Genomic DNA, 24333 nt, shown 5'->3' with positions numbered 1-24333 from the left:
CATAACACTGAAGTACATATATGATATTTTGAAAATAATGTTTGAAAAGGCTTCAGACCTAGCTTTCTTCTACTGCTTTCAATTCAGATAGTATCTCTACTTCGGAAGAGTTCTCTACATTTAGAAATGGGCGGTCTATTTGCCGCAATCTTTTCTACAGGTTGTGTATCATTGTCAGAATATTTGAAATCTTTTCTATACTTAATATTATTACATGTCCCTGAATTCGACAGAAAATCACGCCGACGCTTAAGGACTTTGCATTGTATGTGACTAAGCACATATCTGGAACAAATTTATCGATTGAACGTCTTATCGATTTCATAACCTTATTAGGCATTATATCACGGTAATTTACTTCGATATAGGATAAACAATAATCTACCTGACTAAATGTAAGGAGAGCGTCCAAAATAGGGCGATATCCGGTACATCTGCACAAGTTTCCTGATGAGAAAATGAAACAACTGATTATGTTAATTATACTTAACCGTGAATGTCGTATCATATCATCTTTAAGATTAATCATAAATATCAAGCAACGGGTTTTATAATGTATCATGCCTACATGTATTTTCGATAATAGCTTTACAATTGACAAAAGCGCTAGATGTTGGCGGAACACTGAGCTAAATGTTTGCATTCTGAGTTTTCCTTTGAAAAAAAAAAACAAACAAACAAAAAAAAAAAAAACAAAAAAAAAACATACATAAATTGCATTGTCACTGCTGTAATCTCATAGCTTAAAAGATTTCAGTAAGCTTGCACAATTATAGCCCACCTCCGTCAGCGAAGGCAGATTACATTATTCTGGTATCTAGTTTAGCCATTCGGTCGACTTCGTGGGGTGGTTGCCTGTGGATTTTTTATGAAACCTAAATTGTTTTCAGGTCAGTATGTCAAAGGTCACCATCTCAATCACGTCGAGACTGCCAATGGTTTGTGATCGATAAATGGAAAAACCTTGAGCGTATGAATATAAACCTCTTAAGATGATAGTCTATCCGTACTGGTTTAGCGGTTTAATTTAAAAGGTAAAGTTCACAGATCCTTAATTTGAAAACAATTTATGGTCACTTAAACTTATGACACCTTTATGGGACACTTTCCTGTGGCTAGCTGAAGACTCTTATTGTTTTGAAAGCAATATGTCAAATGTCAAGGTCACCGTAAAATTGTTTATGACATGTCTTCCCAAACGTTTTAGGTGCAGGTTAGGTGCACAATAAACCGGTTTAAACTCTCCAGTGGTGGTTTTGCCACTGACCGTTCCAAGGCGGTGCCCATCTGTGTTCCTGTATTTGTTTGTTTTGTCCTTGTGTGTTTATTTTTTTTGTGTGTGTAGTGTGCGAGTGTTGTTCGTGTCTGCCTTTGGGGAGGCTGCATTTTTCGAACGTGGCTTTCCCTGTTGGATATTCTTCCTTGTTTTTTTTTTTTTTGCCATATAACAACATACATGATTATATTGATATTGCAATAAAAAAGAAGACACCGTCTAACAATGCATTCTAAAACAATGTTAGTTTGTCTATAGAATAAAGCACTTACATTCACCAATGACTTAAAATGCACTTTTACTGTTTTTACCTTCAACAGCGCGTTCCACTTGTTCCCGGGTTGGGTTAGGATTGTTTCTCAGCAGTGCAAACGCCGACATAACAAAACCAGGTGTACAGAAGCCACACTGAAGACCATGTGATTCTACAAGACGTTGCTGGAAAACATGTTGCATGCATTACAAGAACATGAAAGTATACATACAATTATACATATTATATAAAAAATATAAAATGAAGAGTTATCTTTTCAAAATATTTTCATAGAATTTTTAACATCCCCAAAATATTAAAGGTTAAAGCCGCATGCCTCCAGATCGTTCGAAAAAATTTTTTTTTTAGATATCTTGAAATAAATGCTATATTTCGTAAGAAGGCTTTAAACGTAATTACTGACAAACTTTATGTTAGGGAAACACATGAGAATTTTCTGTTTTTACTACTTTTTACGATGAAAATTGAAAAGCGTTTGTCACGCTTTTTCTCCAGGTAAACTGTCTGGATTATAAATATCTATATTTTGCAGTCATTATTCACTACTTCAGCTATAGCGCTATTGATTACGACGACGGGAAAATGTCTTTATTGCCGCGGCGGTCCGGGGTTCGATTCCCGACGCGGCCATCTATTTTTTTTTCTTGATTTGGAATTTTTAAAATATTTTGGAAACAAACATTCATATTCTAATGTTCATAATATGACCAAAACTTCAATTTGAAAGAAAGATTATTTTTCAGCCAATTCTGGAGGCATGCTGCTTTAAGAATATCCATTGCACATGATGTATTTGTGTTGAACACTACGAGTAAATCATAAAATTAGGTGCTCATGAGTGAATATTACCAGTTTGAAGGTATTTTAGATTGACAAAACGTGCTACATTTTATGTTTACTGAAAACAAGTTTTATAAGACGAATTTCTCCCTCCATGGCAACGATGCAAACAGAGTTTCATCTCATTCACACGAAAATTACCTAAATAAAGTATCACTATTCAGGTGTTTTTCGTCCGATATTTTCGTGGAACTGAGACAGTTCTTGAAAAAACATGTGAATGATATATACATATTTCGATCATATTTCGATCTATCATTTCTTCACCCTCCATTTATTTATTTATTGTTAAAACTGTCCGCATTACATGACATTTTGTTGACAAATATTTATATGTATACATGTATCACAAAAAACTGTATAGTTTACGTGAATAAAATTATCTGTCTGTCTGTCTGTCTGATCTATGAAAGGCCATACACACCATAATGCTATGATTGAAGTCTATAGGAAAATAATTGGTGGTCTTTAACCTATAATATAAGATAGCTTAGATGTCGTGCAATTTAAATTAAATGACGTAAGCCCGAGGTAAGATGTCGTGCGCTTGGGATAAGATGTTGCATGCTCAAGATAAAATATTGAGCAATCGATATAGCTTTATCTTGAAACAAGGGTGTTACGGTTGTTAACTTACGCTACAAAGGTGACATCTTACCCTAAGGCTTTGAAATCAAGTGATCTTGCGCATCTTGTTAGAATATACATGAACAGCCATATACCCCATTATAAATGCTTATCCTTCCCTAATATACGCTCCCCACTCTTGTTTGCCAAGAAAGAGCTTTTTCACCTTTTCAAGCCTTATAACAGTTCCTATCCCTCTCCTGCCAAAATTTATAACAGCCACCCCCCCCCCCCACCCCCACCCCACGCAAAAAAGAAAGGAAGAGCTATATGATACTGTAATTGCTGACGTAACGAATGTCGCAGTGGGTACATAAATAAAAGTCCCCTATCAGCGGCAGCTATGATATATTCACCACTTTGTGCACTTCCTTTTACATTTTATAACACTTTTAGTAAAACATTATAATTTATATAAAAACATGAATCACTTCTATCGAAAGTGGAAGTCTTTAAAATTCAGCAAATGTCGCTGCAGTTCCTGTGCCTATGATATATTCTGGTAGCATGCAGCAAACTGCTGACAATTCTTATAATATATTTCTGAACTATGAGAGTCAGATGAGCATTCCATAATGATCATCTTTTAGAAGATAGCTCGGACACTCGACTTGTTATCTCAAGTGCTATATATTTATCTCAAACACTCGACATAATTGTTATCTCGAGTACAAGCCACCTTATTTATTTCAATTGCATGGCTTCTTTAGGAACCTGTTCTATACATTATCTTCAGCACACGTTCAACATCTATTTCCGAGCTCACACGGCATTATTTCAATCACGACCTCTTAACTCGAGTCCAAAAAACTCTCGAGCGCATAACATCGTTTTTCGATCTTATTTCTAGCGCACGACATCTTATCTTGAGTGCTCGGTATCTTATTTTTAGATCACGACATCTTAGCCCAAGCAACAGACGTCTTATCCCGAGTGCTCGACACCTTATCTACACCATGTCTATCGATCAGGATAATTTAAACAAACAAAAAAAAAAAGAAATAATCTGTTTCCTAAATACATGACCGTATAAATGTAGTCCAGATAAATCAAATTCTAACCAGACATGTGTTTTTATAGGTACATAATGTATTACTTTTTTGTTGGCTAGGCATTCTCAGCCTGTTTTGGCATGTTTCAAAATGTAACACACGCCATTGAACAGATTATTTCATCACTTTTAGTCTATTTTACCTGCACGGCGTGTAATCCTGTAGCCGGGTTTCCTACTCCCTCTACCGTGGTGACAGCCAGGCCATGTGTGGCACACAGAGGGAACAAACATGCGTTGACAGCATAATGTATGTAATCATTCAGGAAATTAAAAATAATATTTTTTCACATTAAAAGTCAGTAATAATGGTATCTCAAGTAACTATTTCAAATAACTGATCCTGGTTTTCGCTCTAAAGATTCTGTTGATTCAACAATGCTAAAAAGGCTGTACCCTTGATTCTGTCAGCACATATATATTTTCCCTATGTTGAATGTTCAGACCTTGTTTTCTGATTATCCCCAACTCTAGTAAGCTTGACCTCAGTTACGTAAATGTTGTTAAAATAGCATATAACACGTAAGAAACAAACACACAAAGCGAAATGAGACGTAAAATAGAAAAAAAGGATACTGAATAGACTTCTTATTGAAGTCGTATTTTGACACCATAACGGTACATGAGCCACATCCCCCATGACCACACCCTTCTTTTGTCCCTGGCAAACATACTGAAAGAAATATATGTAACCGTTTCAATATAAAGTTCCATTGAAAGGAATACTTTGTTAAATTAAGTTTGTTGTGTGTTTTAAAGAATGGTACTTTAGTATATTAAGGTTAACGTTCTAACGTTTAACGTGACGGATACCTATACCCGCTATATACGTGCCATAAAAGTTTTGCCAACTGGATTGTTGTTGTATTAATGTTTTTCGCCAAAAAAAAGACAGGAAAATGAACTATACATCAAAAGGAAGAAAAGTCTATCTCCTATAAATATAAAAATAAGTGCTATCAATTCTGTTGAATACAATAAATTAAATTCAATGAAGGACAAGAGAAATTATTCAATTTGGTCAAAAGTTGCAAATAGTGCTGATCCACCCCGAAGTGTGCGTTGGCCTTGCTACCTATGATGTACATACAACTTGTATTGTTTCAGTATGTTATTTTGCTAGTCAAATGTTCAACTATTCTCTGCTAAAATGACGCCCCTTGTTCAAGATCTGAACTTTCCAACAGGGGCAATGATGATGGTCAAACGCTAAGACTGGAAGAGGTTTTCGACTGTCCATTTAATAACTTCTGAATTATTCTTTTTAATTAATGCAATATTTCTTCTTAAACTGATTAAACAAAAGTACAGCATCTTGCAAACCTAAACTGCACTATGCTGACAATCAAGAAATCAGTCTTTAAGCATAATTTTATAAACCGTAAGTAACTGAAGTAATTGTTAAATCTTAAATATTAAAGTATTGTATTATTTTAGACATGGATGAGTGCCTGGATAGGAGCACTGACCATCCATGAGCCAGCAGGGTGGCTTCCTCATGACTGTGTAGAAGTCTACACACAATGCGAGATTACGATTCGAAATCGGCGAGGAGCAAGTGATTTGAAGTCAGCTGCCTAAATCACTCAGGCACTGAGTCCAACACAGAGGACTTGACTATTTCTCACACTATTCCAAACATTGTAGTTTTCCTATTGACTTTGAGAATACAATATTTAAATGCCCTTTGCAACAACCGTTAGAAATGTATCCAGTACGTTAAAAAGGCTTTTTATTGAACACAATCGTTATTTTGTGTCTGTACACCCATTCTCTAATTGAAATAATGATTTTTATGTCAATCGTGAGATAATTGCAACTGATCAAGCTATCGGCATTAAATCTTTATTTTTATTTATATCGCATCACTCCCTTGCGTTTATTTTCGTTCAGGTGCGTATCAGTCTGCAGTACGAGTAAATTAAAGAGATGAAAAATGTGTTCCGTAACAGTTAGTGAGTGATGATATTAACTGTAAAGATGACAGAGACTTCAGTGAAGCTAAAAACCCTCTCAAGTATTAATGATGTGGGAGATGGACCTGACTGCCAGTCTGGAAGAAATTGAATTTTAAAAGCCACGAATACCTCTGCTTCAACTGAAACTGCAGTATCGTATCGTTTTGCTGAGCATCAACAAAAGTCTCTATGTCAATGTCGGCGAAGTTATTTCTAAGGTAACTATTCATAAAAAATGGACGTCTGTTAGAGTGATTGAGGGCTTGTAGAGAAAAAAGTACAGAAATATCAAACATGTAAAAACGCGCATTAAATCAAAAATATTCTAGATGCTGTATTAAATAAAATGTTGAAACGGAACCCTGTAACTTTAACTCCGGCGCATTCTGCTTTAAAGATCAATTGAGACTGAAAATGTCTATTCATTGGTAATGAGTACTGTCTAACCATGTCGGAATATGCCTTAGTTATAGAGAATATGGAGGCATATACAAAAGTGCAATGCAGCGGGAGATCATTGCATAATGATTACAAAATGGTTAGCCTCTGAACTATTATAAACTTGCCAATCATTCGTTATTGTGTAACAGCTCAGCTCTAGGAAGGAGTACTAGTATTTGGCGCGAGGACCGACAGGGGTTTACTGCCTGTCATGTGTAGTTTTATCAAATCAGACATTTGGCTTTTGTGAATGGTAACGCCAGAGATCTACATGTTCATCGATTACATGTCTGTATAAACAGTACTATATCTTACAATATTTTATATGAATTAATTCAAGGTGAATCTTTCGTGAAAGTAGGATAAAGTTTTCGTGAAAATATTATCTTGTTAACGAGACAATATGTCAAAATAGTGCACTGAGCTGCCTAAAGATAACCCAGTAGTCTCCTCTACGGAATGAAGTGTGTTATATCCACCTCAATCCACGACCACCCCCCCTAAGTGTCTTAAACTTATAGATATTTAATTACAACATTCAGATGGGTTACAAAATCAACGTATTTTTTAAACTCTCTTTATTATTTCTGTGTATTCCGTATCTGTTATCGTATGCAGTAGTTGGCACTATCGTGGATTTTTTCCACTAATTAAACAAGATATTCTTTTCGTGAAAAGTTTTAAATTTTCACGAAAACTGTACGAATCGCGAAAACTATCTGCTTAAGTGAATGCAGGTATGCCACCATAAAAGTGAGATAGCTCGTTCAACTAACTAGTGTAGACAGTGTTGCGATCAGATGAACAGATAAAAAGTATAACATGCTCTAAATTCGCTACATTTTCCTTTGTTATGCTAAGTGCATATATATGGGAGGATGCACACATTTATCATTAAACCCTCAACACAACTGCGTATGTTCTGACACATACTGATGAGTATAATATTATTGATTTATAACTTAATCTATAAAAGATCATCCCCATTGCATGTATTCATCTTGAATAATCTAGATAAAAATGTACTAACTGTCATTTAAAATCAGTTCGATATTGATTAAAAGACGTACTGTTACAATACAACATTAGATTTCATATCTAGTTGACTGAAATAGTATTTAACCCATACTAAATTTCTATAATGAATTAGTCCATCTTTCCATTGGGACATTTCCATTAACTGTTAAAAGGGGTGCTTACCAAAATGATACAGGCTGAATGGCGAAAAGTGCAGATCTCGCTCAGAGTGCACGGATGTGCAGGCTGATCCTGATCTACACTGGTCGCAAAAGCAAAATCAGTTGTTTCAAGCATGATAGTATGTAAAATATCTTACAATTTCGTCGAAGGTACTGTAACAATGTTCCTCTTGGATCTGGATTTTGTTCAGTGATCTGAAACGAAAGTTAGCGTCGACCGATCATCTCATTTTCGTAAATGGTTTTTAAATGCAAATGCGAATACATGGTTTTGAGGTTACTTTTTAGCTAATACCTTAGCTAGAGAAACAGTTTTACATTGTTTCCAAAATCTTTTGTTGTGGAGTTACTCTTAAGGGGACGCAGATTTTGATATTAAAAAAAAGTGGGTGGGGTATGATAAAATTTATCTGCAAAAAAGTACAAAGTTTTGGTACATGAAATGGATACTGTTTCAACTGTTATAAGTACACAAAGGAATGCTCACTAAAATAAAAATGAAAAAAAAAAAAAAAAAAACTCAAACAAGAAAGTTATTGTTGGATTACATACTGTTTATTGTGTACATTCAAAGTCAACAATTAATATTTTTTGTGCAAAAATAATAGCGCTTTACCTTGTTCAAACATTTATCAATATCCTACAGATTCTAATTTAAAGAAAAAAAAGTGAAGTAAGTTCACTGTCTTTATTTTCATTTTGCATATGTAAGCACAGTATTTAGTTTGTTTACAAAGTAGTGCATATGAAAAGATATGGTGGTCAAGGAAGACCACATTCCAAAACTAAAAGAGTATATTTCCCTTAATACATTAAACATTTATTGTTACAGAAGTCGAGTGGCTTGCAATAAGGGCCTAGAAATGGTTCCATTATTAATTTTCAACTTGGTATTCATGAACTACAATGCATTTAAATATCAAAACACATTCAACAAACTTTTGAAAATGTATTGTTTTTAAAATCCCTAAAATAAGGTATGAAATTGGGTTGAGAGGTCCAATGATGAATCAATGTGTATATGTGCAAAAGTAACTTTCTAATCTCATTCACAAACTTAGTAATACACAGCAGGAATGTCAATGATCAAAACTGGACGAATATACAATTATCCTCACTTTAATGCCATTTATAATGTGTCCTTGAATTCTCCACCATACTTTTCATAACTCTATTTGCACGAGTTGCACGAGACTGCTGTCATTCACGTAAAAAACGGGGTCAGACAAGTTGTAAATGCAATATCATCTAAACGATAATCAATTGATAATGCAGTTCAAGAAAACTTCATCTCATAACGTAATTAACAAGTATGATGTTGTAATAACAACTACACTTACACTGATCTGAGTAGCAGTCGGTTTATATGTGACTTTATTAAATCATTTTGTATTTTGTTATTGTTGTCAAAAAGTATAACGGAAGTGCCTCACAACTAAAAGCGGAAATGAGTTCGCATTACCAACTTTTAGTAACATCGATCTATCGGAAAATCGATAAATTTGCCTATATAAACAAAGAAGGAAAAAAATACTTAAACTTAAATGGAAAAAGTTCTATTTGGAAATAAAAAATTCGATACCCCGCAAATTAAAGTTTAATTTATTCCGGATATTATGAATATTTTTTGAAAAAAATATTTTAATATTTAGTTGGTCCTTTTTGACTTTAAATAGACCCACCTCAGTTCATATAGACTCTGTAGGAAACGGGTAAAAAAACTGACTTTTTCAAATATAACAGATAAAATGAGATATTTCCCGCAAATAATCAAAAATTCGATACCCCTAAAAATGTAGAAAAATTATTCAATTTTCGTTATGTGTACTTTGTTTTAAATTTTTTAATGGTTTGTTTGGTCCTTTTTGCATTTTAGTGTGTACAGTGAACATTTCTTTAAAAATTCAGGCTTTTTCCGCCGTTATCCGTAAGTACTCGGAAGCTGTTACGGAAAATATTGTCGTCTGCTAGTCTGACTTTGTCGGTACAAATTGTTATAGCTCAAAGCCTATGAATTGTAGGCAACTTCACACTGACAAAAAAAAAAAAAAAAAAAAAAAAAAAAAAGAACTGAGATTGTAATTAGACAAATTAAAACAAATTATTTGTTGAACTCAGAAACGCCGAAACCTAGATCCGCTGTCGTTTAAAATAACGCTATGGAGGATTTAGGGATCAGTTCGCATTAAAAATACAAATGCTTTTAATTTTCATCGCAAAAAAAACTTACAGAAACTAATTCTCATGTGTTTCCGTAAAATATAGTCTGTCAGTAATTGAGTTTCAGAGCATTCTTAAGAAATATGGCGATGATTAATTTTCGGATACCTATATTATTTTTTGCCGAACGATCTGGAGATTTTTTGCCGTGGCGGTCCAGGTCCGATCTCCGACGCGGTCAGCTTTTTTTTTTCTTCATACGGGATTTTTTTAAATAATTTTGAAAAACAAAATCGTTTTCTATTATTCATAATATGACCAAACTTTAATTTGAAAGATAGCCTTGATGAACTGATAATTCTGCTTCTTTCCGAACCTACTATGTATATATTATTCTGTATTCTTAAATTAATACATGTTTTTGGTACATTCTTTAATCATTCGTATTAAAAAATTGCGATATATATTATTTGTTTTAGTCTCAAGATTGCACAGAATCACATTAATAAGCATAAAATGATTTAATAGTAACAAATATCTTAAAATTACCCTTTGACTTTTATTGTGTATTACAATATGGCCTAGGGGTAAACAATATCCGGTCAGTGTTGTTTCAAGGCGGGTCATAAAAGATATGTTACCCCACTTACTATAAGTGATAGGTATTTTTATGGTTTTATGGTTTTTGCGTTGTAATATATGTCTTTCACTTTCTTCTGTCTTTACATAGTCCTTTCCCTTTCTTTCAGGAATTTTGTTTTTTCAGATTTTTACCCTTGTTTCATGAATCGTATGACAGTAGCAAAAATCAGTACAAATTTAGAATTCACATCATTCGTAAATATTTACTGAGTAAAGATCCTGGCCCAAATTTCAAGAAAAATCTGAAGTTATTACTTAGTTAAGTCTGCTATTCTTAAATTGAGATATTGATGAAGTAATTGTTATTTAATGTTGTTGCTTTTTCCTGTAACAATATATTTATAGTTAAAGTATACTATGGTAGTAGTATTTGTCAGCAGTACTTATTCAAGTCACGCAAATATGATATTTCTGTTTAGGCACGATATAAGAAACTTAATCCTTACCATGCTAAATTACAATAATGAACTTGTCTGTCTTTCAATTTGGACAGTACCATTAATTATGAAAAGGGTGCATACCAGTTATTGGCTGAATGGCAGACAGTGCAGATCATGATCAGTCTGCACGAATTTGCAGGCTGATCATGATCTACACTGATTGCAAAGGAAGAACCAGTCGTGTCCAGCATGGTGAGGGTTAAGTATTTCCTTTTAAAAGTATAAGTCTTATTTCTATACCTCTTTTTCTTTAAAGCGACCGGCCTCCAGATCGTCCGACAACTAAAATACTTTTTATATATCTTGACAAAAAAGCTATATTTCTTATGAAGGCTTCAAAACTAATTACTGAAAAACTTTATGTTATGGAAATACATGAGTTTACTACCTTTTACGATGAAAATCGAAAAACGTTAGTGATTCAGAATTTTGAAAATAGTTTAGAAACAAAAGCTCATATTCTGATGTTCATAATATGTGAAAGAAAGCGCGTATAGAAGAAGTATATACTCTTTCTAAATATTTTAGATAACATATTCATATTCTTGAATATATGATTTACAGACAGTTTCTTGTGCGTTAATATTTCTTTTCTGTACATAGATATATGTTAGCATGATGTTTCATGTATTAAAAAGAAAGTAAATCTGTGTTCGATATATAAAATGTAACGATTTCTAAATATTTTAGATAACATATTCTTAAATATTACTTTTATTTGACAATTAATAAAGTATTATATAAATTTTCCACTTGTTCCGATTTTCACTTTAATAATTATCAAAACTTCATTCTATTCAAGTATATTGTTTAGGAAACCGCCCGCCTGTAAATGCATCAGATAATGACCAAAGCGATTTTTCCCCCGTGTTACTACAACAACAACAATTAGTACGGAAATCAACGAATCCGTCCGGTAGCGATGGTATTGGATTATTGGTTTTATTGATTTTTATGATAGGTAGATCTGTCCCGCTTTATCGCTAAAAGTTGGTAATGTCGATTCGCAAAATAGTCCGCTGTAAGTAATATTTTTTGATAAATGTCCATAGAAAATAATAATTTTCTGATATTAAAGACGAATTTCTGAGTAGGATTCGTTATTTGATAAGAAATTATAAACATCGACAGGTTTTTTAAAAAATCATACATTTGCTGACACCAAAGTTCTCTCCCGCTGATTATTAGAGTTACCGTTCGTCCGGCGCTAATCCCACTCTGATTTTTTGGTTTACATTTTTTATCAATGAGAAAGATGCCGTCAATCCAGAGTTGAAATGACGAGGCGTTAAATTTTTACATGTTTAAGCAAACCTGGTGCGTTAGAAAGAAAATCTCATCCCTACAACATTATTTGTTACACTGGTATTGTAAAAAACCTTTTTTTTTCCTTATACAAAAGGTTAATATTTTGTGTGGAATGTACTTTCACAAAGACCTCTGTTTTCCTATTACATTCGTAGTACCACATCCTTATCCACAAAGTACTGAATATTACAGGTGTCCATCAGTATTATATCAATTTAGGAATATGTTTTTTTATCTTCCCACCATCAACTTCTTGAATATGCACCCCTACCTCATTTCTATATGAACTGTGAATATAGCAATATGTGTCCTCTTAAGGTATTTCCGCAAATTGAAATTAGAAATCCATGTGAAAAATCAGAACCCTCGAAACAGCTTTCGAAATAAAAGGACACAAAAAATATATGATAAAAATTGAAAAGATATATCTGTAGGTAAACTTGCGAGCATGAAAGCTACGCTGAACCCTATCTCCACAGTGCTTTGGAAGAAAATGAGTGAACATTTTTGGTGCAAAATTTCGGTATCGTATGCAACCTAAATTGCTATAAAACATTTATTTTCAAATCAAAGAAATGCCAAAATAGTGCACACGAGCGTTACTTTTTCAAGAAAATGTCGTTAAACATTCTAATGCGCAAAACACGTGCACAGTTTTTCTAAAATATTTCGCCGCCATGTTTATTTCAAGGAATAAAATATATGATTGTTCTTTTACCTGAGATTTCCTGAAATATGTATGTCTCCTTATTCATGGTTAGAGATATCCATTTAGTATAGTTTTTCACTGTCCGATCTCCTTAATCTGTTACCGATCCTTCACATTTAAAGAATAAACGCAATGTGTAATGATAGTTTTTCGCTTTACACACCTCCATTGGACAAGAAAGCCGTTTCACTTAAAATTTGTAAGCATCCGCTGACAAAATTTTATTGGTAGATCGAAACTTTTTCTAAAATAAAGTTGAATTTCAGTCATTTTCAAAAACTGGAAATATTACACATTGTGTTGAATTTATAAATAAAACAAAAATCCCCAAAATAAACCATTTTAGATCTTTTCCGGGAACTATACGTATCAGCCGAACAACGCATTTCAAGATGACACAAAACTGATTTCTCTTCGTAAACAATGTCAAAGTTCACCTGAGGAACATTGCTGAAAAAGTAAAAGTGCTTATTTGTTTCAGTTTTACGTCCTGTAGAAAACAATCAACTTTCAACTTTAAATGCATAAATGTTCTATAATTATTCCAATATAAAAAACCGTCCGATCTTTTCCGTGAGAAATAAAACGAAGCAAGTTTAACTATTTGTTTACACTTCAACCATGTGAAATTAAAGGCATGTATTATCACGAGACTCCCGTGCATTTTGAACCTCGTGGTGAATAAACTGAATTTACTTTAAAGTATGGTGTCTCAGTTGAGCCAGTTATTTGTTCATTTCAGAGAACATACATTAAAGAAGTGTTTATGAGATTATGCATGTGTACGAATATTTACTAGTCTACTGGCCTAGTGTTTCAAGATATAAAAATATTTGCATATATCGTGATAAAGCAAATAGTTCGATTGTTTTTATGATTTATAAATATACAATCACGTATGAGTGAGAAAGCTACGTCAAGTAATTTCGGTAGTTACCGCAGGAAGTGCCGAAAATTCCATTTCCACCAAATTTTCCGTGAGATAAGTAGCGCGTAAGTACATAAATTCCAATATAATAAATTAAACCTTTCTTATACTTGCACAATCCTTGAAAAGAATTTTGGATCGTTGCCAAATCTTGTTCACATTAAGTCTGAGACTTGTCTTACAATTTTAGGCAGTTTGGTACACCATACGTACAAAAATCATTGTCCACACATTGCACTACTTTTATGTATGCTGAAAATAGCAATATGTACAGATTTATTTTCGTTTTAATACATGAGGTGGTCAGGTTTGAAAACAGATTTTGTAATAAGTTTAGTTCTATTCAGCAAGACAATTCTCCTATGCACTAATTGAAACTTTGAACTAACTTTTGCCATTCATGAATTTTTAATAAAGTATTTTGAAAGGATTTATAAATCTAACCAAAAATTTGGAGAAATACAGGTAAAATATCTTCTTTGTTTATTTCCAAATTTTAGTGTTACTTTTTATACAGCTACTTTTAGTTCAGGTCTTGCAAACTGAGCTGTTTTTATATTCTGGAACAGCTGCATTTGAAAGTTTTTGTTCACTATATTTTCACACTTCAAATGAAGGTCACTCTAAATTCAAGATGGCGGAAGTACCTTAAAAGTTATAAATGATAATTGTGGTTTGCACTATGTTTAAAACAAACTTTTGTACCTTTTTCCCATTGACGAAAAACGTTAGACATCCTTCAACACTTGACATGATCAGAATATTTACGATTAAGGTTAAACTTTAATCTATATCCATCTATAATATCACTAGTACAATATTAACGCTCATCCATGTACTGTTCAATATGCCTCGTCTCACATATTCACTTATATTATTTCGCATGCATGAACAAATCTAAATTTACACATCTCCGTAGTACGGAAGCCTAATAGGGCCGTTTTGAGTTAGAACTTGGATGAAAACAGTTAAAAGTTAGAAGTTATGACTTAGAACTTAAACCTTAGACCTTAGAACTTCGAGCTTAGATGTTAGAAATACAAAACAGCGTGAATTTACAGGAAAACACAGTGAGGGCCGGAAGAGAAAGAACAAGGTAAAAATTCAAATTCTATTTTTTGATGTTTTTAATTTTGTTTTGTTTAGTTTATCGACCGTTTTCAACAAGTCTTCGGTCATATACAAGCGGATAGTACTACACTTAAAGTATGTGTATGCTACGGAAGCCTATTGGGGCCGTTTTGACTTAGAACTTAGACTTTTTAACTTAGATCTTAGAAATTAGAATTTAGATCTTAAAACTTAGATCTTAGATCTTAGAACTTAGGTATTAGATGTCCCCATACACCCGGGAAAACGCCATATTGGATCCAGAAAGCCGGATGAATGGAGGTAAGACAATTTTAGTATTTCCATGAATATGAATTTGCTGAGATAAAGTTTGTTTATAGAGAAAGATCGAAACAGTTGAATTATCCAGCAGTTCTGTCCAATAATCAACTAATGAGAAGTCCTATCTTCTGTGTGGTGTTCTTTGAGGGTAGTGACCTTGGGAAGGAAGACTGTTTCTGCTCAATATCTTACAAACCAATGACTTTAGGACCTTCAACGTTTATGGCTGGTCATGTTCTCTATGTGACCCCTATGGTATCTAAACTCAGTATGTAAAAGGTAAAGGTAACAGTCACATCAGATACTTAAAGTATGTGTATGCCTATACAGTTAAACTCGGCTAACCCAGGTTTGTCTTCAACAAAAATACTCCAGCACTCAGAAAATTTCCAGTTTTCGCAGGTTTACTGTGGTTTATTTCAGCTGTGCACAGTTGCAGTTCATAGTTTTTCGACAGTTTTTACCCGATGTTTGGTCCCCTTTTTGGACATTAAATATGGCAGACCATGCAGGTCAACAGCTCTTGAAAAGGCACCGTAGGTGTAGGTATATTTACTCGTGTTTGGCACAAAGATGAATATCATAAAATTTAATATAAAACAGGGATGTTCAATCATCAAGAACTTACTGTATTGCAACTCCAATACTACGGGATATAAACACTAAGTAATACCATTTAGGGCAAACGTTTTAAAAATATCAGGTATCGTAGTGCATTTTGCATCTCGGCACGTTTATCAGGCGTTCTTCTTCAATTTCTTATCATAAAATAGCAGTAGTTGCAGTAGTAATAAACACTGATTACAAAATATCATCTTTATGTTTTTTTTTCAGTATTTACAAAAATTATTTTTTTTAAACTTTTACAGTATTTACTAAAATGTCATTTGTTATGTTGTTTTTTTTTTCAGACAAAAGCCATGACGTCTTACTACACAATAATTTTTGGAGTGCTGTTCGTCTATATAACAACAGTAAATAGTGTTGTAACTTTGGGTATCACCGATGCCAGTAATAATTCACCATCTGTAATAGCTTCTTACTTTTTAGAAACAGTAAAGGAATTAGGTATTGTGCCAAGGCTACTTCGTTGTGACAGAGGAACTGAAAATGCAAAATTGGCATTGCTGCAACCATTTTTTTTTCAGATACGAAGGTACAGACAGTGTTTCTGGTTTGAAAAGCTTCATGTATGGGAAGAATGTATCTAACCAGCGAATAGAATCTTGGTGGGGAATATTGCGTAGACAAGGTGTTCACTAGTGGATTTCGTAATTTAAGGGCATAGTGGATGCGAATATTCTTGATATAACAAACAGGGTGCACATGAATGTTTGAAATACAGCTTCATGGATTTAATCCAAGCAGTATTCGATATGATTGCACAACAATGGAATGACCCTGAAATTCGAGCTCAAAAGCATTCTGATAATCTGTGTGGAATGCCAGATGTTATGATTTTTGTACCTGAAATATATGGGGGACACGGCTTTGGTCATAACGTTGACCAGGAAGATATCGAGATATGCATAGAGTTGTATGGAGAACAAAAGCAGCTATATTCAGACGAAACAAAAGAACTGTTTCAGCTGTTTTTCTGAATCATGTAAGACCCACGGATGCAGAAGAAGCTTCAGCTTTGCACACACAAGCGCTACACTTGATAGATAAATATTCACAAACATGTTACTGACAGTTTGTATTTCGTATGAATTTAGCTGATATCATAGATGAACGGTCAAGTAAGCCAGTCGTTGATTTTTTTATTGTTAGTTAAACTGGCGGCAAGTTCACATTTGTGAACCGTTTTAAAGTGTTTACAAACTTGTGTCTTGACTGAAATCAAATTATTCTGAAACTGTTAAGAGCTTTAAGCGTTACGTATAAGGCGTACATCAGCAGCACTCTTAAAACAGGAAACAAATAAGACAAATTAAACTATACTTTTCTTATGTCTTGAGTAATTTATTCGCATCTGGCATACTATTTTGGTTCATATTATCATATTATTTACCCTCGATCAATTTGCTCATGTAACGCTGAAATAACTATGTACATGTATTTGTTTCCTGACATTAAATGAATTTTTTGCACAGTGGTACTTACATATGTTAATAGATGATACAATTGTGTTCAAGATCAGTATTAAAACAAGAGTCATATTAGACATGGTCAATCCCTCATCAGGAAACGTGAATTTAAGGATAAACTTACTCCTAATATACTCAGTGCATGAAGTTCGAAGGAAATCCGTTTAGTACTTTTGGAGTTATACTCCGGACAAAATGTTAAAGTAAATATAATAAGGATCGATAATGTGGAGTTATTGTTCTGGCAAACTTCACTTCCCCCAATGTACTCTGTCAGTGTATGAAGTTTGAATGAAGTCCACCCCGTACTTTTGAAGTAATGCTCCGGACAAAATGGGAATATTTAGAAAATCAACAAGTTAGAGTTATTGTTCTTGCACACAGCACTTCCTCCCAATGTACTCGGTCAGTGTATAAAGTTTAAAAGAAATCCGTCGAGTACTTTCTGAGTTATGCTCCGGACAAAAGCGTTTCGGACGCGCAGACGGGGACCATTTCTAATCACTTTCGACTCTTACGGGGATAAATAAACTTTTAGTTTTGTCCTGTTCATAATCTAGAGTTGCAAGTTAGTCCCAGAGCCCTGACCGATATAACTGCACTTTTGAACACGAGAATATTTTCATATGTATAAAATGTACATTGTATGTAGTTTCAGAAATGGATATTGTAATGACTGGGCCGTTTGCTCAAAATCCAAGATGACCTTCAAAATTTTGAGAAACTATTTAAATCTTAAATCTTTGAACTTACAACTTAGAACTTACAACTTGGAACTTGCAAGTTGGAACTTACAACTTACAAGTTAGAACTTGGAACTTAGAAGTTACAGCTTAGAACATTATTTCTGATCTTGGACATTTTATAAAGATGTACAATTTGTAACACAATCATAAATCTTATCAATTCTTACGTCTCCCATCCTCCTTCCACTAATAATACTGTTACTTATAGTATCACAAATAATAATACATAAAATACATGAAATTGCAAGATTTAATATTTTAAACTTTAGTGTTAACTAGTTCTCAAACTGCTCTGTAACTATAAATGCGGAGAAGCCCTTGCAACTTGTTTACAACTATGTTAAACCTTATAGACGAAATGGACAACATTGAAAATTGTCTACAATACATTACCTTGGAATATCTGGAAAATTGTTCTGCAGGAGAAAGTCAGTGTCCTAAGCTTAGTTTTCCCATCTTGAGTCTTAAAATAATGTATCAGTCAGTAGTCATAATCAATTGTGCAAGCGCATGTACTCTTCTGAACATAATGGTTTGTGTTGGTCTAACATGCTGACTTAATTTCCATTAAAGATGTGCCAAAATTATCAAACCTGGACATGCAGTATAATTCTATTACTACGTGAGTACATGCATATTTGGTTGACAGTTTTAAAAAGAAATTTTCCATTGCTGTACCTTTCAATGTGTTAAGTGAAGATAATGCCGTATGAATATTTGAAACTGACGCTTCAGAAATAGAGAAATCGGACTAATAAAGTAATATTTCCTTTCTTGGTAGTAATCATCCTTATATTGTTTGTTGCTGTTGGTAGAGATTTTGGCAGTGAAAGGGAAATAACTTTTACATGCAATTCGTTTTACTTAAAAAGACTGACTCAGTCATCATTAACCTAGATTATCAGTAACAAAACATACTAGTGGAGATATTACAACAAAGGAATCAAAATATATCAATAACAACTTTAAACTTTATTAAACACAGAAATCGAAACATCTCTAAACAAATTTAAATGTCGAAAATGAAGTTGTCAGAAATAAGGCCAACTATTTTTGTACACATTTTGTAAGAGACAAACTTTAGAACTATCAAATGACTGTGAAAGTGTACACACGTATGAGCATACTTTCTCTTGCCAGAGAAAACCTCATTAAATCTAACAAAACAAAAAAACTGAGCTCAGGTGAGCTTAAACAACAACATAAACACATTTTACAGCTTGAGAAATTGTGAACAGTGCTAACAATTTTGGACAACAAAGAAGCAAATGTTAATGTAGCTGAAAAGGCATAATAAAACCAGATAAACTTATAAAACTTCAATAAGACTCTATAAACTTTAAAAAGTAAGAAAGAAAAATGCTTACAATGTTTAAATAACAAAGGAACATTGTCAAAATTGCACTGAGAAATTAAGACAAGAGGACGAAATGGTCCTAGGTCGCTCACCTGAGAACACCTGGAAGAATCTTGCTAAAATATGACTGGAGAGGAATTTGTGCTAAGAAAGGCCTGGAGAGGACTAATTCCGTACAAAATGTTTTTCTTTAAATTGACTGGATGACCTAGTATGTGACTTTTAATCGATCTTAACCTAGATTTCATCAAGACAAACATTCTGACAAAATTTCATGAAGATCTAGTGTAAAATGCAATCCCTATTTCATACACAAGAGTTTACTTTGGTTTGACCAGGTGACCTACTTTTTGACCCGTGCTGACTCGTATTCAAACTTGACATAGATTTTATCAAGCCAAACATTCTAATTGAATTTCATGAAGATTTATTGTAAAATGCAGCCCATTGCAAACACAAGGTTTTTTTTTTTATTTCACCGACTGTCCTTGTTTCTGACCCCAGATGACCCATATTTCAACTTGACCTAGACTTCATAAAGACAAACATTCTGACCAAATTTTATGAAGATCCAGAGTTTGGTGTAAATATACCAAGTGATTTTGAAGAAGAATTTTGAAGTTTACTATAGTGACATATAAGGAAACTAAGTTCAGCCCCAACGGTCATGTTTTCATCGAAATAGAACGGCTTGGGCAATTGTTGTAGAGTCATCCAAAGATCATTCCTACAAAATATTTTTCAAATCAAGCTGACAGTTTCCGAGAGGAAGATATTTAAAGATTTTCCTTTCAGTTGCCATGGCAATCAGAGTTCTATAAGAATTTCAATTCTTTGGGCAAGTTTAAAAGGGAGCCACCCAAGGATCATTCCTGTGAAGTTTGGAGTAAATTTGCCCAGTTGTTTGGAAGAAGAAGATTTTGATGGACGACAGTCATGGTGTGGTCACAAAAGCTCACCCTGAGCTTTTGGCTCAGGTGAGCTAAAATCACACACAATTTCAATCAACTATGAGACATTGTTAAATCTAACATGAGTCTAAGCTCTGTGAGCCTATACAACTGAGATATATCTAGATTTAAACTCTGCAATAAATTCAATAGCTGCCTGCCGCTCTTCACTGTTGGAATTCAGGCCACGACTGACCACGTTTACCACTCTTGGAATAGCCTGATCTTCCAACATTTTTCTGAGACTGTATAATGTTTCCTTCTTTTCCATTAGTTCAGTGATTTCCTTCAGAGAATCTCCGTCTAGAGGCCATACTTGCTCTTCTGAAAATACATCAGATATGATGCATGACAAGCTCCAAACATCAGTGCTGTTACAAGCAGGTGAGTGGTTCAAAATTATTTCAGGTACTTGGTAGGCAGGTGTTCCGGGCTGAAGTTCGTTTTGATTTTCGAATGTTGTCAGTGTATTGTTTAATGTATTTAATTTTGAAAGAGCTATATCGCAGTTTCACAACATCAGCATTCTCTGAAAAAATAATGTGTTCTGGCTTGATGTCAAGATGAATTATAGCCGGTTTCTGGTTATGCCGATGTACCACAGCTTGCGCAATTTGCAATGAAATTGAATACTTTTGCCCATATCTAGTTTCTGACTTTCCTCACTAAATATTACATCATCAAGATTCAAACTTTTAACATATTCTGCTTTCAGATACAGATGGTCTTTGGCCACTGCAAGACCCATTATGAGCGCAATGTTGGGATGTCTATATCTGTCTGTGTCTGGGGCAGACTGGTATATGTCTGTGTCTAGAACAGACTACTATCTGCCTGTGTCTGGAGCAGACTGGTATATGTCTGTGTCTTGGGTATACTTGTATATATCTGTCTCTGGGCAGACTGGTGTATGTCTGTGTCTTGGTCAGTCTACTACCTGTCTGTGTCTGGGGAGTACTGGTATATGTCTGTTTGGGACAGACTGGTATATGTCTGTGTCTGGGGCAGACTACTATCTGTCTGTGTCTGGGGCATACTGGTAAATGTCTGTGTCTGGGGCAGACTATATATGTCTGTGTTTGTTGCATACTGTTATATGTCTGTCTCTGGGGCAGACTGGTGTATGTATGTGTCTAGGCAGACATTATCTGTCGGTGTCTGGGGCATACTAGAATATGTCTGTGTCAGGGCATACTGGCATATTAGTATATGTCTGTGTCTGTGGCAGATTGATATATGCCTGTATCTGGGGCAGACTACTATCTGTCTGTGTCTGGGTCAGACTAGTGTATATCTGTGTCTGGGGCAGACTAGTATGCAAATCTCGTCCAACATTTATAACCTGTCCATCTCTGTACCACTAAATCACTGGATTTTCGGGATAATCCTTGTAACCACACCAAGAACCAAATATGTACCGGTATCTTTACCTCAAGCTGCTTCGAAGCCATGTATATCATGGGGGTATACATGACTACTTCATCTAACTTAGGTTCTGCATTTTGTGTGTTATCACCGGCATTTGTTGCTAGTACATTGTGTATCTTTATTCCACCAACTGGCATATTTGCCATCCGAAATCCATCCAGGAAGCGATTGTATTCTTCGAAGGCTGTACTCCTTGAAGTCAGTTCATAACATCCTTTCACGGAATAGCAACTCAAATATGATATGGAGTTGTCATACGATGACTGTTTTCCTTTTGTGTACTTGATTGATATTTCCCCTGGTCTCATTCCATTTACAAGTAAACTTGACTTCTTAAAATTTGAAAATGGATTTTTATCTGCACTTTGATTTCCATCAGCTCCATCCATCTTAATTTCATGTCTAGTTTCAATACCTTGTGTTATTGTGCTTTTCATCACTGATTCATCTTCACAGGCCTCAACTTTTTTTATCGGTGGCAGCAATTATTTCTAATGACCTTGTTCTAAGGCTAACATAAAACTGAGAAGAGTAATTTCCATTTGATCTCAAGTTTTCATGGAGACTTCACTTATTTCAACCAATGTTATGAAATGCTTCAATCTTGTCACCCTTAAATGTACTTAAACAAGCATCCATCTCTGACAACAAATCAAAACAGCTTTTGCCATGAGGGAAAAACATTTTTTGCCATTTCGAAAATTGTTTCACTGTAAAACGTCCTTCTCATTAAAAAAACTTCTCGAGTGCCACCGCTATATCTAGATGTAACTTGTCGAAACTTTCCTTTCTGGTAGTTCACACAGCCAATGTGCAACTTGTACTTGTAACCTTCGTTTGCGATTGTTTAGCAGTAATTTCTGGTTCCTTTTCGTCCTCCTACAATGCAAAAAAAAACATGTTTCATTTAGTACTTGTAATGTCACTGACAATGATAACAAGAGATGTCAGAACAACACAGAGGTGTCAGAACCCCAAACCCCAGGATGTGCTGTCAGACGAAATTTTCCAAGGTCACTGTGACTTTGATCTTTAACATACTAGGGTCATCTACTAAAGCAGGAACGGCTTTTGTTTTTGAGACTTATGTGAACTTAACCTTTGATTTTAGTGGCCTAAACAATAATAGCGTTTATGTACTGACCATGACCAATCTTTTCGCTACGTTTGATGTTTTTTTATTCTGATGTGACTGTTACCTTTACCTTTTACATAGTGAGTTTAGATACCATAGGGGTCACATAGAGAACATGACCAGCCATAAACGTTGAAGTCCTAAAGTCATTGGTTTGTAAGATATGAGCAGAAACAGTCTTCCTTCCTAAGGTCAATACCCTCAAAGAACACCGCACAGTAGACAGGACTTTCCATTAGTTGATCATTGGACTAACTTGCTGGATAATTCAACTGTTTCGAGCTTTCTCTATAAACAAATATCTCAGCAAATTCGTATTCATGGAAATACTAAAATTGTCTTACATCTATTCATCCGGCTTTCTTGGTCCAATATGGCGTTTTCCCGGGTGTATGGGGACATTTAATACCTAAGTTCTAAGATCTAAGATCTAAGTTTTAAGATCTAAATTCTAATTTCTAAGATCTAAGTTAAAAAGTCTAAGTTCTAAGTCAAAACGGCCCCAATAGGGTTCCGTACATCTGTCTGCATGTTAACAGAATGCTTGACTGATTCTTTTCTGAGTTGTTAAACGCAGTGTAAGCTATTAAAATATATCATAAGTGCATGAGGAAAAAAATCAGATCTACATATACTATAAAACATACTGAGGTGAGGTGGACGCAACTTGACCCCGATGGTTGACCTTTGTATTATAATACATAATGAGGCACAACCTATTGTTGAAAAGGAGTGCATTGTATACAAACTTACTGCATATAAAATACATGGATACACTATGCACCCCTTATTCATACTAATGAAATAATCGATATGAATAATCAGCCTAATGTCAACCATCGCGGTCAAGTTGCGACTACTATACAGTAATCGAACGATAATTTGATATTTGTAAACAAACGCAGCCGACCTTATTATTTACCAGTATAGGTAAATCACGCATAGACGATATGGATTAGTATCTCAAACTTAGACTCGATGAACGAAGCAATGGGTTAGGCCGCTACGTATGACTCCCGAGGTCCGGAGTTCGATACTGGGTTGAAGTGTACATTTCATTATTCTGAAATTCTGAAACGGACACAAATGACGATTATGCAACAGATACAGCGGACGAGCCGGAAATGAAATGAATTTTACTGATTAAAATTTCATAGATATTAAAACAAGTTAAAACAAAATAGAAAAAAAGAAATATAATAAGGTAAAAAGAAAAAAAAGAGAAGACAAACTGAGAATCAAACTGAAATAAAAACAAACATTAAGCAGGGCTACATAAAACTTTTCCTTAGAAAATAAACCTTGTGCTATATTCGCACTGCATTTGAAAACCGACAGCTTAGCCACCTGAGTTACCAAAATTTGCTAAGTCAAAAAGGGGG

The 24333-nt window shown here is 34.3% G+C and overlaps 1 protein-coding gene and 1 long non-coding RNA gene across 2 annotated transcripts in view; both read right to left on the bottom strand.

Annotated features, from left to right (window-relative positions):
* LOC123523256 (xanthine dehydrogenase/oxidase-like) overlaps positions 1-4314 on the bottom strand; it is a 43885-nt gene extending 39571 nt beyond the window's left edge. The window contains exons 1-3 of the mRNA XM_053550254.1: positions 4212-4314; positions 1588-1714; positions 386-447 (exon numbers count right to left, since the gene is read on the bottom strand). Of these exons, the coding sequence (XP_053406229.1) occupies positions 386-447; positions 1588-1657 (132 nt within the window). The 5' untranslated portion in view covers positions 1658-1714; positions 4212-4314. The remainder of the gene's footprint in view (positions 1-385; positions 448-1587; positions 1715-4211) is intronic.
* Positions 4315-4637: 323 nt separating this feature from the next.
* LOC128559117 (uncharacterized) lies at positions 4638-14732 on the bottom strand. Its single transcript, XR_008372195.1, has 3 exons — positions 14559-14732; positions 7804-7861; positions 4638-4741 (listed from the first exon to the last, which is right to left on the bottom strand). It is a non-coding gene; the product is annotated as an uncharacterized LOC128559117 (long non-coding RNA).
* Positions 14733-24333: the final 9601 nt, after the last annotated feature.

Source organism: Mercenaria mercenaria, chromosome 8 (assembly GCF_021730395.1).
Source record: "Mercenaria mercenaria strain notata chromosome 8, MADL_Memer_1, whole genome shotgun sequence".
Taxonomy (NCBI): Eukaryota; Metazoa; Mollusca; class Bivalvia; order Venerida; family Veneridae; genus Mercenaria; species Mercenaria mercenaria.
Note: the sequence above shows the minus strand (reverse complement) of the source record. Positions and strands in the feature narration are given on the sequence as shown.